General features: G+C 41.8%; 1 protein-coding gene across 5 annotated transcripts in view; it reads left to right on the forward strand.

Moving 5' to 3' along the window:
* The window catches only part of GRIN2D (glutamate ionotropic receptor NMDA type subunit 2D), an 855799-nt gene that overhangs the window by 544098 nt on the left and 293651 nt on the right, over positions 1-18050 (forward strand). For all 5 annotated transcript variants that reach the window (XM_056544763.1, XM_056544766.1, XM_056544762.1 and 2 more), the window contains one exon: positions 10386-10554. In XM_056544763.1, coding sequence (XP_056400738.1) covers positions 10386-10554 — 169 coding nt within the window. The remainder of the gene's footprint in view (positions 1-10385; positions 10555-18050) is intronic.

Consider the following 18050-nt stretch of genomic DNA (forward strand, 5'->3'; position numbering starts at 1 on the left):
GACATAGGGGTATTCTATGCCAGTGATTCCCAAACAGGGTGCCTCCAGCTGTTGCAAAACTCCCAGCATGCTTGGACAATCAATTGCTGTCCAGAAATGCTGGGAGTTTTTGTTTTGCAACAGCTGGAGGCTCCATCTTAGAAACACTGCCATACAATACGTTTTTCATTTTTATTGGGGATGGGGGGGGGGGGTGGGGGGGTCAGTGTACGTGTGCATATGTAGTGTTTTACTCTTTATTTTATGTTAGTGTAGTGTAGTGTTTTTAGGTTACATTCACACTGGCGGCGGATTACACTGAGTCTCCCGCTAGGAGTTTGAGCTGCGGCGAAAAATTTCTTGCAGCTCAAATTTGTAGCGGGGAACTCACTGTAATCTGCCGCCAGTGTGAATGTTGCCTGTACATTCACACGGGAGGGGGGTCAAAATTACAACTCCCAGCATGCACAGACAGACCATGCATGCTGGGAGTTGTAGTTTTGCAACAGCTGGAGGCACACTGGCTGGAAAACCTTGAGTTAGGTTCTATGACCTAACTCAGTATTTTCCGACCAGTGTGCCTCCAGCTGTTGCAAAACTACAACTCCCAGCATGTACTGATTGCGGAAGGGCATGCTGGGAGACGTAGTTATGCAATGGCTGGAGGCACGCAAGTACAACTCCCAGCATGCCAAGACAGCCTTATGCTGTTCCTGAATGCTGGGAGTTGTAGTTTATCAAGATTTAGAGGGGTTCAGGTTGTAAATCCCTGTCCAGTGGTCTCAAAACTGTGGCCCTCCAGATGTTGCAAAACTACAACTCGCAGCATGCCCAGACAGCAAACTGCTGTCTGGGCATGCTGAGAGTTGTAGTTTTGCAACATCTGGAGGGCTACAGTTTGAGACCACTTAGTGATCTACAACCTGAACCCCTCTAAATATTGCAAAACTACAAGTCCCAGCATGCCCACACAGCAAACAGCTGTCTGGGCGTGCTGGGAGTTGTAGTTTTGCAACATCTGGAGGGCCACGGTTTAGAGACCACTGTAAACTGTGGCCCTCCGGATGTTGCTAGGCAACAACTCACCTAGCAGGACCCGGAAGTATTGCTGCCGCCGCCGCACGCGGGGGAGGATCGCGAACGGGGATCCGGGATCCAGGTAGGGACTTTCGGCGCCGACCTTCCCTGGACGGTTTCCCCGTTTTGCCCGGACACCGACAGGTGGGCAAAGCGGGGGACCGAACTTTAACCCCCCCTCCCCCGGTCTGCTATCGGTCGGTCGCTCGGCCGACCAATAGCAGGGATAGGAGGTGTGGCACCCCTGCCACCAAACTCCTATACCTTTAGGGGGATCGAGGGTGTCTCGAACACGCCCGATCCCTCTTATTTTCCGGGTCACCGGGTCACCAGTGACCCGTATGATCCGGAATCGCGCAGATCGCAGGTCTGAATTGACCTGCAATTTGCGCGCATCGCGGTCATGGGGGGGTCTCAGGACCCCCCTCGGCGATGTGCCGGGATGCCTGCTGTTAGATAACAGCAGTCATCCCGGTCCGATCACCGCTACCGGTGACGCGGCGCTCCCGGAAACCCCGTGACGTACATGTACGTCGCCGCGCACCAAGTGACACTTGGCTGCGCCGTACATGTACGTCGCTCGTCGTGAAGGGGTTAAAGGGGTACTCCAGTGGAAAACATTTTTTATTTTTTTTTGTTTAATCAACTGGTGCCAGAAAGTTAAACAGATTTGTAAATCACTTCTATATAACAATCTCAATCCTTCCAGTACTTATCAGCTGCTGTATGTTCCAGAGGAAGTTCTTTTCTTTTTTCATTTCTTTTCTGTCTGACCTCAGTGCTCTCTGCTGACACTTTGTCCGTGTCAGGAACTGTCCAGAGCTGGATAGGATTGCTGTGGGGATTTGCTCCTGATCTGGACAGATCCTGACATGGACAGAGGTGTCAGCAGAGAGCACTGTGGTCAGACAGAAAAGAAATTCAAACAGAAAAGAACTTCCTGTGGAACATACACAAGCTGATAAGTACAGGAAGGATTACGATTTTTAAATAGAAGTAATTTACAAATCTGTTTAACTTTCAGGCACCAGTTGATTTAAACAGAGAAAGTTTTTCACCAGAGTACCCCTTTAACCCCTTAACGACGCAGGACGTATATTTACGTCCTGCGCCGGCTCCCGCGATATGAAGCGGGATCGCGCCGCGATCCTGCATCATATCGCTTCCGTCCCGGCGCTCATCAACGGCCGGGACCCGCGGCTAATAGCACACATCGCCGATCGCGGCGATGTGCGGTATTAACCCTTTAGAAGCAGCGGTCAAAACCGCCGCTTCTAAAGTGAAACTGAAAGTGACCCGGCTGCTCAGTCGGGCTGTTCGGGACCTCCACGGTGAAATCGCGGCGTCCCGAACAGCTGATCGGACACCGGGAGGGCCCCTACCTGCCTCCTCGGTGTCCGATCGACGAATGACTGCTCCGTGCCTGAGATCCAGGCAGTAGCAGTCAAACGCCGATAATGCTGATCGCAGGCGTGTTAATACACGCCAGTGATCAGCATAGGAGATCAGTGTGTGCAGTGTTATAGGTCCCTATGGGACCTATAACACTGCAATAAAAATATAAAAAAAAAAGTGTTAATAAAGGTCATTTAACCCCTTCCCTAATAAAAGTTTGAATCACCCCCCTTTTCCCATAAAAAAAATAAAACAGTGTAAAAAAAAAAAATAAACATATGTGGTATCGCCGCGTGCGTAAATGTCTGAACTATTTAAATATATCATTAATTAAACCGCACGGTCAATGGCGTACGCGCAAAAAATTCCAAAGTCCAAAAAAGCGTATTTTGGTCACTTTTTATACCATTAAAAAAATGAAAAAAAAAATGATCAAAAAGTCCGATCAAAACAAAAATCATACCGATAAAAACTTCAGATCACGGCGCAAAAAATAAGTCCTCATACCGCCCTGTATGTGGAAAAATAAAAAAGTTATAGGGGTCAGAAGATTACATTTTTAAACGTATAAATTTTCCTGCATGTAGTTATGATTTTTTCCAGAAGTGCGACAAAATTAAACCTATATAAGTAGGGTATCATTTTAACCGTATGGACCTACAGAATAATGATAAGGTGCAATTTTTACCGAAATATGCACTGCGTAGAAACGGAAGCCCCCAAAAATTACAAAATGGCGTTTTTTTTTTCGATTTTGTCGCACAATGATTTTTTTTTTCCGTTTCGCCGTGCATTTTTGGGTAAAATGACTAATTTCACTGCAAAGTAGAATTGGCGACGCAAAAAATAAGCCACAATATGGATTTTTAGGTGGAAAATAGAAAGGGTTATGATTTTTAAAAAGTAAGGAGGAAAAAACGAAAGGGCAAAAATGGAAAAACCCTGAGTCCTTAAGGGGTTATGCAGCAAATATTGCTTAGTAATGGGAAGAAGACATAATGTGATTTAAATAAATTTTAATTTATTTTAACGTCCCATTAATTCCTGAGCACTAAACATACAAAGAATTTAGCTAAATAAAATTGGACAACAAATACAAGAGACATGAACTAAATAAATAACAGCCTGGTCTAAAAGGAGAGAGGATCCTGCCTGTGGGGGCTTACAATATACAAGAGAAGGAGAAGGAGGCAGTAGGCAAAGAAAACAGCTGTATATGGGACTCTGTAGGGGCAGCAGAATTTTTGTAGAATTTTCTGTAGACATGGATTTAAAGGGGTACTCCAGTGGAAACATTTTTTATTTTGTTTTGTTTAATCAACTGGTGCCAGAAAGTTAAACAGATTTGTAAATCACTTCTATATAACAATCTCAATCCTTCCAGTACTTATCAGCTGCTGTATGTTCCAGAGGAAGTTCTTTTCTTTTTTCATTTATTTTCTGTCTGACCTCAGTGCTCTCTGCTGACACCTCTGTCCGTGTCAGGAACTGTCCAGAGCTGGATAGGATTGCTGTGGGGATTTGCTCCTGATCTGGACAGATCCTGACATGGACAGAGGTGACAGCAGAGAGCACTGTGGTCAGACAGAAAATAAATTCAAACGGAAAAGAACTTCCTGTGGAACATACAGACGCTGATAAGTACAGGAAGGATTAAGATTTTTAAATAGAAGTAACTTACAAATCTATTTAATTTGTCTGGCACCAGTTAATAAAAAAATTGTTTTCGAGCGGAGTACCCCTTTAAAGGCTTTGATGGTGGGTATGATTCTGCTTTGTCAGGGTAGTGAGTTCCAGAGTATGGAGAGGCACAGGAAAAATCTTGGAGAGTAGAGGTATCAGGATATGGACAGCCTTGTATGTTTTGATAAGTAATTTGAATTATATTCACTGAGAAGCCAGTGAAGGGGATTGGAAATATGAAGAGACAGCAAAGGACTGAGGGGATGGGTAGATTGACGGACTGCAGAATTAAGGGTGGATTGAAGAGTTAAAAGATTGCTAGATGGGTGGTCAGAGGAGAAGATGTTGCAGTTTTCAAGTAGTTTCCTATCAATGGGAAATTATTTAGGGAAAGATATTACCTGAATTACTCTCCATTAATTGGAGACAATTGAAGGGACTACAGTATAAAATGCCTTATAGCTGACCTTACAGAGGAGTTACAATGCACACAAGACCCCCTCTTAATGTGCCTGCATTATACAGCTCAACTTCAACCCCTTGCTATTGCTCTAATGTATTTTTTTAACCACTCCTGCTTAAAAAAGAAGTCATTTGGGTTATAGACAATCAGTACAGTGGTCCCTCAACATACGATGGTAATCCGTTCCAAACGGACCATCGTTTGTTGACACCATCGTATGTTGAGGGATCCGTGCAATGTAAAGTATAGGACAGTGGTCTACAACCTATGGACCATCAGATATGGCAAAACTACAACACCCAGCATGCCCGGACAGCCAACGGCTGTCCGGGCATGCTGGGTGTTGTAGTTTTGCAACATCTGGAGGTCCGCAGGTTGAAGACCACTGTTAGAGGAAGTTGTACTCACCTGTCCCCGCCGCTCCGGACCATCACCGCTTGTCACCGCTGCCCTGGATGTTGCCGTCCATCGCTGTCGCCGCGACCCCGAGGTGTCCCCGACGCTCTGGCAAGGCCTCTGCTTCCCCGGCATCCGCGCGCTCCGTCGCCGCCATCACGTTGTTACGCATGCCGCTCCTATTGGATGACGGGACAGCGTGCGCAGCGACGTGATGACGTCGATGGAGAGCGCCGACGATGCAGGGGATCCCGAAGAGGACGCGCCGGAGCCCCAAGGACAGGTAAGATACATCACCGGAGCTCATGGGGCACCGTAAACGGCTATCCGGTGGCAGCTGAAGCAGTCAGCCCTGCCGGATAGCCGTTTATGCGATGGCCCCGACATAAAAAAGCATCGTATATTGATGCTGCCTTCAACATGCGATGGCCTCTGAGAGGCCATCGCATGTTGAAATTATCGTATGTCGGGGCCATCGTAGGTCGAGGGGTCACTGTGTATTACTCATAATCTAAATCTCTAATAAAGACACCCCAAAAGGCTAACCTTCATTTAGCATTGCATGTCACGTCACATAGTTACATAGTTATCACAGTTAAAAAAGACACTTGTCCATCAAGTTCAATCACAGAGGGGAATGTATAAGGGGTATTTGTGAATAAAGGGAAGGGGATGTGATTCTATATTTCTGAATATGCATTATTTTTTTTTAGTTTTAAGAATGTATCTGAGCCTGTTTTGAAGCCCTCACCTGTTTTTGGGTAGACTGTTTTATAAATTCACAGTTCTTACAGTAAAGAAGACTTGTCGCTTCTGGAGACTAAACCTTTTTTCTCCACGCAGATTTGCATATTATTTTAAAAGATTGTGTCCATTTTCTGCTGTATCAAATGTTTAAAACATGTAGGGCCGATAAACCATGTGACCTCAAAATGTCTTATCTATTTCCTAATCTCTAAGGTTAAATATGTTTTTCTTCAGTAGTAATTTATTCAGATAATCAGAAGCGTACCAATTAACTCAGCATTCATCGTGGCACTTGCACAAGACTAAGGGTGGCAGCAAGGTTAACATTACTGTGTGTCTTTCCTGGTCTCTGGCTATAGTTCTATCTTTTTAATGAACATATGAAATCCTGCCCTCCCTGATAAGGCTTAATTATGGGCACTGCTGTAGTTCTTTAACAAGTATTTAGAATGGAAATGTGGGTCAGATAAGTCCTTGGGCCAGTAACTTTTCATATTGTGCATGCAACAGAAGAAGGTGAGTACACACATTTCTGATCCTTGGCCTGACACAAGGAGACGGTCACTGCTGGCTGGGGCATGAGCATTTCCTGCATCCTGAGTCAAGGCCAGGAAATGGAGTTTAGATAGCATTCGGGCACTGTAGGAATGGCCGCAGCTGAAAATCACTTGATTTTGTTGCTTTGTAAACCCAGTCTGACCATTTTTTTTTTAAACTAAAACTTTTATGGAATTTTAAGTTCATAGAATGAAGGCTCCTGTTTAGAATATTCATCTGTTATTAGGGGTATTTCAGTGTTTAAATATTTGTAATAGATATTTCTTGCCTAGGATAAAAAGATGAAAATACAGCACCCCCTTTTCCTGCTTGTAATACAGGACTTAAAGTGGGATTCTGGGCAAAAACATCTTATCCCCTATCGAAAGGATAGGGGATAAGATGTCTGATCGCGGGGGGCCCGCCACTGGGACCCCCCGCGATCTCCCTGCAGCAGCCACATTCTATGCGTAGCTGCGTCTGCAGTTTCAGAAAGGCTTCCGAGACGGGGACGTGACATCATGCGACGCCCCCTCCATTCATGTCTATGGGAGGGGGCGTTGCGACCGTTACGCCGCCTCCCATAGGGATGAATGGAGGGGGCGTGGTGTAACGTCACGTCCCCGTCTCGGAAGCCTGGCGGTTTCCGAAACTGCAGACGCAGCTATGCATAGAATGTGGCTGCAGCAGGGAGATCATGGGGGGGTCCCAGCGGCGGGCCCCTCGCGATCAGACATCTTATCCCCAATCCTTTCGATAGGGGATAAGATGTTTTTGCCCGGAATACCCCTTTAAGAGCAGGACCTGTCTACCTGGTTGCAGCATTGTATGGATGAGATCTTGTACTAACAACTTATCATAAAAACAGGAAGATAAAAATAACAGTAGAGTGCTGGAAGGAGCTGTAATGGCCAGTGGTAAATACTGGGGATTTCTTTTAGCCGAAGCCCAGCAATACATATAATAAAAGCAGGGACCTGCAACAAAGCATACATATTTAATTCTGATGAACCCTACATGTCTGTGGAATACATGAAGTGTACATTAATAAAAAAAAAAATATATTATAACCAATGCAGGGGTACTGAAGAACAATGGATCAGCTTTCAATGACTTAGGGGGGTTATCCAACACAAGGTGACTTTAGTACTAACCTGCCAGACAATAATGGACATGCTTGGGAAGGATCTGTGCTTATCTTGGGGCTAAATGGCTTGAGTTGTGAGTCCACCATAATGCTGCTGCTTTCTTTTCTTTTTCTATTTCCTGTTGGAGTTCCCTCCATCAACTACAAGTCACAATATTCCTTTTTTTGTAGGTGTGAGGCCACTTTTCTCCCTCCCACACATCAGCCACCCTGCCCATTGCAGCATAGCTGAGCTACCTTATATGCTGTGATTGAAAAACTAAAATTCCCTACAGTCCTTTGGAGAGAGATCACCCTCCCACCCAGCGGTTGCTCCACCCAGACAGGCTCCCTTTCAACACCTGACTAGTGATATAATGTCTTGGGACGCACTGCAAGCAGACAACACTCATTTTGCAATCTGCTAACATCGGGGCAACATTTGTGACATAAATGGTGCTTAAATACATAATCCAATCATTTGTTTTTCAATACAGAATAGCACTACAGGCTGTTGCCTTTAAAAAAAATATGGTTAGATGAACCCTTAAAGGGGTACTCCATTAGAAACATCTTATCCACTATCCAAAGGATAGGGGGTAAGATTTTAGATCTCGGGGGTCCCACAGCTGGCAGCAGCGGCGGCCGGGACACGGAAGCTTCCAGCTTTCGGATTCATGACGTCACGCCACGCCTCCTCCATTAGTGTCTATGGGAGGGGGCGTGATGGCTAGTACATAGCCATCACGCCTTCTCCCATAAATGTGAATGGAGGGGGTGTGGCGGCTTGCATCACCAGTCATTGGGCTCAGAGTGAAGTTGGCCCCATGTGCCAGATCCCTTTTATATTGTGACATTACATGACATAAGCCTGAATAAGAAGTACAGTTCCTTTATTATTGCTCTCTTTGCAGACTTAAAAATATGTGAGTTCTTTATGTTTTACAGCATCTGTGCTCAGTTTCCCTATAATTTTAGGAAATGGCGTAACCAGAAGTCATCAAATCTTTTTTTTCATATCTTGCCCATTGAGCCATGACCTCATCTTTGTTTTAAGTCGTACAGTATTTTTTTAACCCAGCAGTCACAAATGTTTCAAATCTCCCTCCCAATTCTTCATCTTACGACGCAGACAATTTAACTCACATCGCAGCTAGAGTGAGAAAAGGTCACAGATCCCTTTCCCAGGCATCAAAGTGACAAAGTGGGTAAAAGACGAGCAGCTTAATGAAGAGTTGTGGTGTCATAACAGGAAAAAAGATCCATTCTGCCGGCAGATAAGAGGCTTGTTTCTTCTTCTAGATGTAATGTGCCACTTTCTCTTTCTCCTCATGTCTATTTCTTAAAGCTCCTAGTCTTCTTCTTCATCCTGTTCATTTGTAATGTTTATTGCTGGTTATCAGGCAAGGAGTACTGTACTAAAACAACCAGAAAATACATTTATTTTTCAAATTTGCCCTCTCCACAGCAAAGTCTACTTCTAGTAGAAGAGTGTATATGGTATTGCATTGTGCATGTCATCAGTAGTGTCAGAAATGGTGTATACTGTAGATGTTATAGATGCCAAAATACATGTGTTTAGATCCACAATCAAAAGTTTGGATAAAGTGGAAGTAGAATTATGTTCTCTAAAACTGAACATAAAAAGTGCATATAGTGGTTTCCCTCTTCTAATCCAACTCTACTACTCCACTAAAGTAAAGTAAATATGTCTTAGTTCCCATATTAAAAGGGTTATCCCCACAGGATAGGTGTTAAGTGTCTGATCAGTGGGAGTCAGACTACTGGGATTCCCACTTATCTCAATAATGGGGGACCTTTGCTGACCCCCCCTCCCCAAGTGAGTTTAGCTGTGGTAGAGCATATGCACTCCAACTTTATGTACTCGCTGATGAACAGCACTCATCAGTTATCTTTTTGTCCAAAAGTGAGAGAGTGAAGCAGCAGAATGCATGCTTGGACACTGATGATCAGACACTTGTATTCCTGGCATATACATGGCAGTGTAGGTGGTACAGGATAGGTGAAAGGTATCTGATCAGAGGTGTCTGAGCATGCACACTGCCGCTACTGTCACTCACTTTGAGACTGCAGAAGACAATTCAGCTCTGTTTATTAGCGATTTAATAAAGCTCACATGCTCTGCCACCATTGATCAGGTCACCTATACTTTACCAACTCCACAGCCACATGAATACAAGTCAGTCCTCTTTATTGATCCCACTCAACAATACCTTTGTTATTATTATAAAAAAAAATTCTCAAGCAATTCCACCTCACTCTATTGACTAACATGACATTTCATAGCGTGTATCCAGGAAGAAAAAAGCTAACATATGGGCTTTCATGAAAAGCTCATGAATATGCTTGTCTGTTTTAGACCCTAAAAATCCACCAGACATCTCATTGCACTTCCATAATTAAGATCAAGTCTATAATGTAATTTTGTATAGTATTGTGCATTGTTTTATGGCATCAGTACTAAGAAGTAATGTCAGATTCTGCATGCACCCGAACAATCTGATCAGGTTGAAGTGGGGGTGGGAATAGGTGGAAACCTGTCATGACATGGACATAGAACCTGGACCATAAGTCACCAGGGCGGTCTCTGGGGGCTTCATCATCCCCCTCCAGCCTTGATTTATAGAACTTCCCCTGTACTCAAACAGAGAGAGCTCAATCAAGGCTGGTGGGGAAAAGCCACCAGAGGCCACCCAATGACTTGTGGTTAAGGTTACTTGAAAGTCCCAACAGGTTCCTTTTAAGCATTTTGTGATTCTCCATATTAATTATGTATCATGTATGTAAACCTGGTGAAGTTTTCAATTTGGCAAAGTAATGACTACCATTCAAATTCGATCTAAGAAAAGACAAGATCTCCCCCAAGAAAGAAGGTTGATTGGCAGTTTAAGATATTAGTTATTGTTTAATGTTTATTGCTATTTAATATGACCATGACATGTTACTTGTTTGTCCCTACAGCCACATCACAGACCCCATCATATTTGTCAAGCAATGCTGTAAAGGATTCTGCATTGACATTCTTAAACGCCTTTCCAAAACCATTGGATTTACTTATGATCTTTACTTGGTGACCAATGGAAAACATGGGAAGAAGATAGAGGGAGTATGGAATGGAATGATTGGAGAGGTGAGATAAAATGATGGCTACCCTATTTTACCATGCTGTTTTTGTATTTAATTTTGAATTATATTTATTCGACATGCTGTAGACATGATTTCTCCTTTCTTTAAGTAAAATTATTACATTATGAACTGCTGAACGCACAAGGTAAAAGTACAGGTATATGCTTAACTAAACATCTATATGGATCGGATGCATGCCAACACATCCTTATGAATGGTAGTATCTATATGGCGCCACTACTAATGTCCTAATTATTATAAATTTGATGTAATGCAACTATGTATAGACCTGATGAAGAAGGTGTTGTGCACATTGACGGAATTTACTATTTCTCATGTACCATATCTTTGTCCTCTTAAGCACCAAAATTTAGGTTTGGGGCACAGCAGGTGCACAACATTTACTATTAATATACACTGTTAGGTGACAATTTTTTTTTACATGTTCTTATCTAAAGGTTTAGTCCCTAAAAATAAGACATGACTAAAGAAATATGTATTTTTCCAATTGATTTATTAAAGGAGTATTCTGGGATGCAACATTTTTTCTCCAACTAGCCCAGAATGCCGCATTTAAAAAAAAAAAAACTGGACTTACTTCTCACCACGCCCCTTGTGCCTTTGGTATCCAACTCCTGGCCTCGGCAGAGATCTGCTTCTTGTGGTTGACTCGTCAGACTGTGGCTCAGCTGCAGTGATGTCCTACCCCGGCAGGACCAGGAAGGAGACCGGGGCTCAATATATCACACTGCTACATAGCCTATCACTGGCCTAGGTGGGACATCACTGAACTGGTGATTAACTGAGCTGAAGTGTGGCAAGTTGACCAAAAGAAGCAAGAAGACGATCCCAGTGGCAGACAGGAGCTGGATACAGTAGCTACACAAAAAAATAATTATTGTGCATATTGCATCTGGACAGGGATTTACTAACAATGTGCACTAAAATAGAAAATACCCCCAAAAAACTCACCCCACACAATGCAGTTGACATGTCCGACGTGCAGAAAACAATAGTAAATTCAACCCATTCTCTTTTTTACGATCTCCATAAGTGTGGTATTAGCATACAACACCACCCACAAACTCTACCCATGTGGGAAATCACTGGATACTTTTTGGGTCAGTGCCAATGAGATCCTCTATTGATAAGGGCATCTTGGCATACTGGCTTACTATACAGCTATCTTGAGCATGTGAGCAACACGTTCTGAGATACTCAGTGGCTTTCAGTGGTTGCTGTCCCTTAAAGCACAAGCCAAAAAGGTGAGCAGATAGGAAGAATTCTGTCAGTATATTACTGCCCTACAGTATTCACACATAGAGCGCATCTATACATCTATCATTTAGTAATTTATAGATGTGGTGTAAGCTGAAATTTAAAGATCTCTTGCAACCCTGTATTTTATCCCATAGGAAATACTGTATATCTAGGTACTGACAGAACATACAGGCCCACATTTATCATTGTAGGTGTAAGTGAAGCATATTTTTACACCTTTTTTTGTGTGCTGATAATGTGTAGGATCACCAAATTTATTAAATGTTCACCAAGCATTTCATACATTTTGTGCAGGTCACATTTTCTAAAATTTCTCTCTTCACATACACTAAAAAGCTATGCCAGGTCTGGGATGGTGTAGTTTTAGACACTTTTCAGTGGCTTTGCGCCTGTTTTGCGTCTTTTTACAAAAGGTGCAGTTCATAAATCCCTTCTATATCATGTGTATTGCCAAAATCAGTGGATTGCAACTCAAAATCAGCAGAAATGTGTAAACAAAAAGGTGCAAAAAAGGTGCAAATAAACCCTTCTTGCGCCTTTTTGCTCCTCTTGTAGAAACAAAAAACAGTCTAAAGAAAATGATAAATGTCGGCCACAGAATGAATCTAAATTCTGCTGTACAACAAGATATCACATTAGCATATCCTGAAGTTACTGAAATCACTAGAGACAACCATTCATGACACAACCATCAACGTACAATATTACATACTGTTTATACATCTGTTGGATCAACATCTACCATTGTCTACAGCGTGTGTCTCTACGGTTGTAGTAGAAGCTGTAATGTAGTTTGGTGACCCCCTAGAGAGATCACTGGATATAAGGATATTTTGCTGTGAGGATATATAAAGTCTGCAGTTTACACAATATTTTATGGATTCATCTGTACATGATTTAAGCTTACGTCACAGATTTACACTTTCTAATAGATGTCACAGAATAGTCCGCTTATGACACAGAATGGCCTTCACTTTACTTTCATGGGCTAAAGCAGAAGTGACATTTCTGTATAAGACCAATCACAAAACAGATTTAACCCCTTAAAGACAATTAATGTAAATATATGTCATGATGCCGTATTACTTAATGCACCATGACATACATTTACGCTCCACTATGACTGCGAGCACCAGACCATTGCTCGCATCATGTGTGGCAGGTCCTGGCTGCTATCAGCAGTCAGGGAGCCGCCGTTAATGACGGACATCCGCAATCGCGTGGATGTCTGCCATTAACCCTTCAGATGCCGTGATCAAAACAGATCACCACATCTGCGGCAGTGCGGTACTTTAAAATGGATGATCGGATTGCCCGCAGTGCTGTCCCCTCACCTGCCTCCGTCCGTCTCCAGGGGTCTTCTGCTCTGGTCTGAGATCGAGCAGACCAGAGCAGGAGATCACTGATAACACTGATCAGTGCTATGCCCTATGCATAGCACTGAACAGTATTAGCAATCAAATTATTGCTATAAATAGTCCCTGGGGACTATTAAAGTGTAAAAAAATACAAAAATTAGAAAAATTCCCTCCCCCAATAAAAACGTAAATTATCTGTTTTTCCCATTTTACCCCAAAAAAGCGTAAAACATATTTGGCATCACAGCGTGCATAAAAGTCTGAACTAAAACATTTTTAAAAAATACCAAAATTGCTCCATTTTTGTTACATTTTATTTCCCAAAAAATTAAAAATAATTAAAACCTAAGTAAAAGTGGTAGTGATAAAAACTACAGATCATGGTGCAAACAATGAGCCCTCATACTGCCCCATATACGGAAAAATTAGAAAGTTATAGGTGGTCAAATTAGAGCAATTTCAAACATACAAATTTTGTTAAAATTGTTTGAGATTTTTTTTAAGCGGTACAATTATAGAAAAGCATATAACATGGGTATCATTTTAATCATATTAACCCACAGGATAAAGAAAACATGTAATTTTTACCAAAAAGTGTATACCGCAAAAACAAAACCTTCCAAAATTTGCTAAATTGCGGTTCTCTTTTAAATTTTCCCACATACGGTTGCGCCGTACATTTTATGGTAAAATAAGTGATGTAACTTACAAAGTAAGATTGGTGACACAAAAACAAGCCCTCATTTGGGTCTGTGGATGGAAATATAAAAGAGTTATGATTTTTAGAAGGCGAGGAGGAAAAAACGAAAATGCAAAAATAAAATGGTCTGGTCCTTAAGGAGCTAAAGGCATTGAAACAAATCAACAGACTTAATAGGTATGTCTGACTAAGGAGTGAAAGTAGACAAGCTTTTCTACATCTTTCGACACCGAATGAGGGAAGGGAGGGAATTTAGATGACCTCAGGAAATGTTCTTACAGATGAAGGCGATGTCCACTTACTTAAAATAGAAACAAACATAAAATCAAAGCTTGTCTGCTCTCATGGCAGCGAAAGTTCTAAATATGATGGCGTTAAAGTTCAGGCTGATGTGATAGAAAGTGACAGCAGAGAGCCAAATGCATAAAGTTGTCTCTGTTTTTAAAACTCCCCAGCCCTGAAGTCAGAATAAGAGTCAATTGAAAAGACTGAAAAGGTCACTGGGGATGAATAATCCGCATAAAACAAAGCAAAGGAAATATTGTAAAACACATACTCAAGTGTATACAGCCATTTATCATTGTGGTGCATCCCCTTCTTAGATGTTGCAATGGAATATTCCATTCACACATATGCTGACAAAGACAAAGGCCCACATTTATCATTGCAGTGCAAGTGAAGCATTTTTTTACACCTTTTTTTCTGTGTGCTTATAATGTGTAGGAGCACCAAATTTATTAAAAGGTAAAAGAGCTTTGATAAATTTTGGGCAGGTCCACATTTTCTGAAATTTCTGTCTACACCTACACAAAAAAGCTACACCATGTCTGGGCTGGTGTAGTTTTAGAGACTTTTCAGTGGCTTTGCGCCTTTTTTTGCTTCTTTTTACAAAAAGGGGCAATGATAAATCCCTTCCATATCATGTCTATTGCCAAAATCAGTGGATTGCAACTCAAAATCAGTGGATTGCAACTCAAAATCAGCTGAAATGTGTAAACAAAAATGGGCAAAAAAAGGCGCAAAAAACCCTGCTTGTGCCTTTTTTGCCCCTTTTTTAGACACAAAAAACTGTCTAAAGACAATGATAAATGTGGGCCTAAGTGTCAATCCTTGTTGCTGTTATGATCCTAAAATACCAAAATTCCTAGCAAGTAAGAGGGTGATAAACTGGGCCAAGAATCTTTGAAAAGGGGTATATAATGACTTAACACAACAACCCTCCTGTAGTAGGTGACAAGCTTTAAAATCATATTGAGAGACCATTTTAGCATTCTGTTGCAAGTCCAAAATATCAGGCCTGCATGGTCTTCAGCTCCACTGTGAGGAGATGTAGGCCATGCTGAGTGGTCCAGTTTCGTGCACTAGCCCTCTTCTGATGAACAGGACTTATGCACTGAAGTTTGCTGAGCTCAGTATGGCTTACTCAACAACTTTACTGCGCAGAGTCTCCCCAGGCTGGAGCTGAAGATTACCTAGACTTGAAACTTTGGACTTGTACTTTAACCCCTTAACGACAATGGACGTAAATGTATGTCATGGTGACATGGTACTTAGCACACCATGACGTACATTTACACACCGCCATGATCGCGAGCACCGGAGCGGTTCTCGTGTCATGCCCGGCAGGTCCCAGATGCTATCACACAGATGTCCGCCATTAACCCCTCAGATGCCGTGATCAATACAGATCACGGTCTGCAGCAGTGCGGTTCTTTGAATGGATGATCGGATCGCCCGCAGCGCTGCCGCGGCAATCCGATCATCAAGCATGGCGGCCGGAGGTCCCCTCACCTTGCTCTGGCCATCTCCCGGGGTCTTCTGCTCTGGTCTGAGATTGAGCAGACCAGAAGATCACCGATAATACTGAGCAGTGCTATGTCCTATACATAGCACTGAACAGTATTAGCAATCAACTGATTGCTATGAATAGTCCCCTATGGGGACATAAAAAGTGTAAAAAAAAATTGAAAAAATGTATAATAAAAAAGTTAAAACATTTGAAAAATCCCCTCCCCCAGTGAAAAAGTAAAACTTCCGTTTTTCCCATTTTACCCCCAAAAAAGCATTACAAAAATTAATACACATATTTGGTATTGCCGCATGCAAAAAAGTCTGAACTATTAACATATATTGTTAATTATCCCGTATGGTGATTGGCGTAAACGTAAACATTTTTTTAAAAAGTCCAAAATTGCAGCTTTTTTGTCACATTTTATTCCAAAAAAATGTTATAAAAAATTAATAAAAAGTAAAACCTAAGCAAAAGTGGTACTGAAAACTAAAGATCATGGCACAAAAAATTAGCCCTCATATCGCCTCATATACGGAAAAATGAGAAAGTTATAGGTGGTCAAAATAGGGCAATTTCAAACATACTAATTTTGTTAAAATGGTTTGAGATTTTTTTTAAGCAGTACAATTATAGAAAAGCATATAATCATGGGTACCATTTTAATTGTATTGATCCACAGAATAAAGAAAACATGTCATTTTTACCAGAAAGTGTACAAACAAACCTTCCAATATTTGCTAAATTGCGGTTTTCTTTTCAATTTTCCCACATGGATAATATTTGTTTGGTTGCGCCTTACATTTTATGGTAAAATAAGTGATTTAATTACAAAGTACAATTGGTGACGCATAAAACAAGCCCTCATATGGGTCTGTGGATGGAAATATAAGAGAGTTATGATTTTTAGAAGGTGAGGAGGAAAAAACGAAAATGCAAAAATAAAATTGGTCTGGTCCTTAAGGCCAAAATGGGCCTGGTCCTTAACCTGTTAAGGACCAAGGGCGTAAACTTACGCCCCTAGTCCTGCTCCTGTGATATAACGCGGGGTTACACAGTAACCCCGCACTATATCACGGCGGGCCCGGCGTCATAGTGAAGCCGGGACCCGCCGCTAATAGCGCGCGGCACTGATCGCAGTGCTTCGCCCTATTACCCCTTTAGCCGCGTGCTCAAAGCTGAGCCGCACGGCTAAAAGTAAAGTAAAATGTGCCGGTTAGCTCAGGGAGCTGTTCGGGATCGCCGCGGTATAATCGCGGCATCCCGAACAGCTGTACTTCAGGAGGAGGGTCTCTTACCTTCCTTCCTGCAGTCCAATCGCCGAATGAATGCTTCAAGCCTGAGATCCAGGCTTGAGCATTCAATTGCCGAAAACACTGATTGATGCATTCCTATGGAGATGCATCAATCAGTGGTAAAGATCAGTACATGCAATGTTATAGCCCCCCCTGGGGGCTATATTATGGCATAAGAAAAGTGTAAAAAAAATCATTAAGCCTTTCAATGATCCCTTCCCCTAATAAAAGTTTGAATCATTTTTAAAAATAAAAATAAACATATGTGGTATCGCCGCATGCGGAAATGTCCGAATTATAAAAATATACCGCTTTTTAAACCGCACGTTCAATGGCGTATGCGCAAAAAAAATTCCAAAGTCCAAAATAGCATCTTTTTGGTCACTTTTTCTTTCATGAAAAGATGAATAAAAAGTGATCAAAAATTCCGATCCATGCAAAAATGATACCGACAAAAACTTCAGATCACGGCGCAAAAAATGAGCCCTCATAACCCCCTGAACATGGAAAAAAAAAAAGTTATAGGGCTCAGAAAATGACAATTTTAAACGTATACATTTTCCTGCATGTATTCATGATTTTTTTTCAGTAGTAATACAAAATCAAACCTATACAAGCAGGGTATCATTTTAACCGAATGGACCTAGAGAATAAAGAAAAGGTGTTATTTTTAACTTAAAATGTACTACGATGAAACGGAAGCCCACAAAAGTTACAAAATGTCATTTTTTTTTCAGTTTTGTCGCACAAGGATTTTTTTTCCGTGTCATTACAAAGTAGAATTGGTGATGCAAAAAATACGCCATAATACAGATTTTTAGGTGCAAAATTGAAAGAGTTTTGATCTTTTAAAGGTAAGGAGGAAAAAACGAAAGTGCAAAAAACGAAAAACACCTGGTCCTTAAGGGGTTAAGATGTTAAAGGGATAGAGGGTGGACAACATTTTTTTTTAATGACCTGGTGCCAGAAAGTTTTACAGATTTGTAAATTACTTCTAGTAAAAAATCTTAATCCTTCTAGTACTAATTAGCTGCTGCATGCTTCAGAGGAAGTTGTAGCGTTCTTTTCTGTCTGACT

The sequence above is a fragment of the Hyla sarda genome, chromosome 10 (genome assembly GCF_029499605.1).
Source record: "Hyla sarda isolate aHylSar1 chromosome 10, aHylSar1.hap1, whole genome shotgun sequence".
In the NCBI taxonomy this organism is placed as follows: domain Eukaryota; kingdom Metazoa; phylum Chordata; class Amphibia; order Anura; family Hylidae; genus Hyla; species Hyla sarda.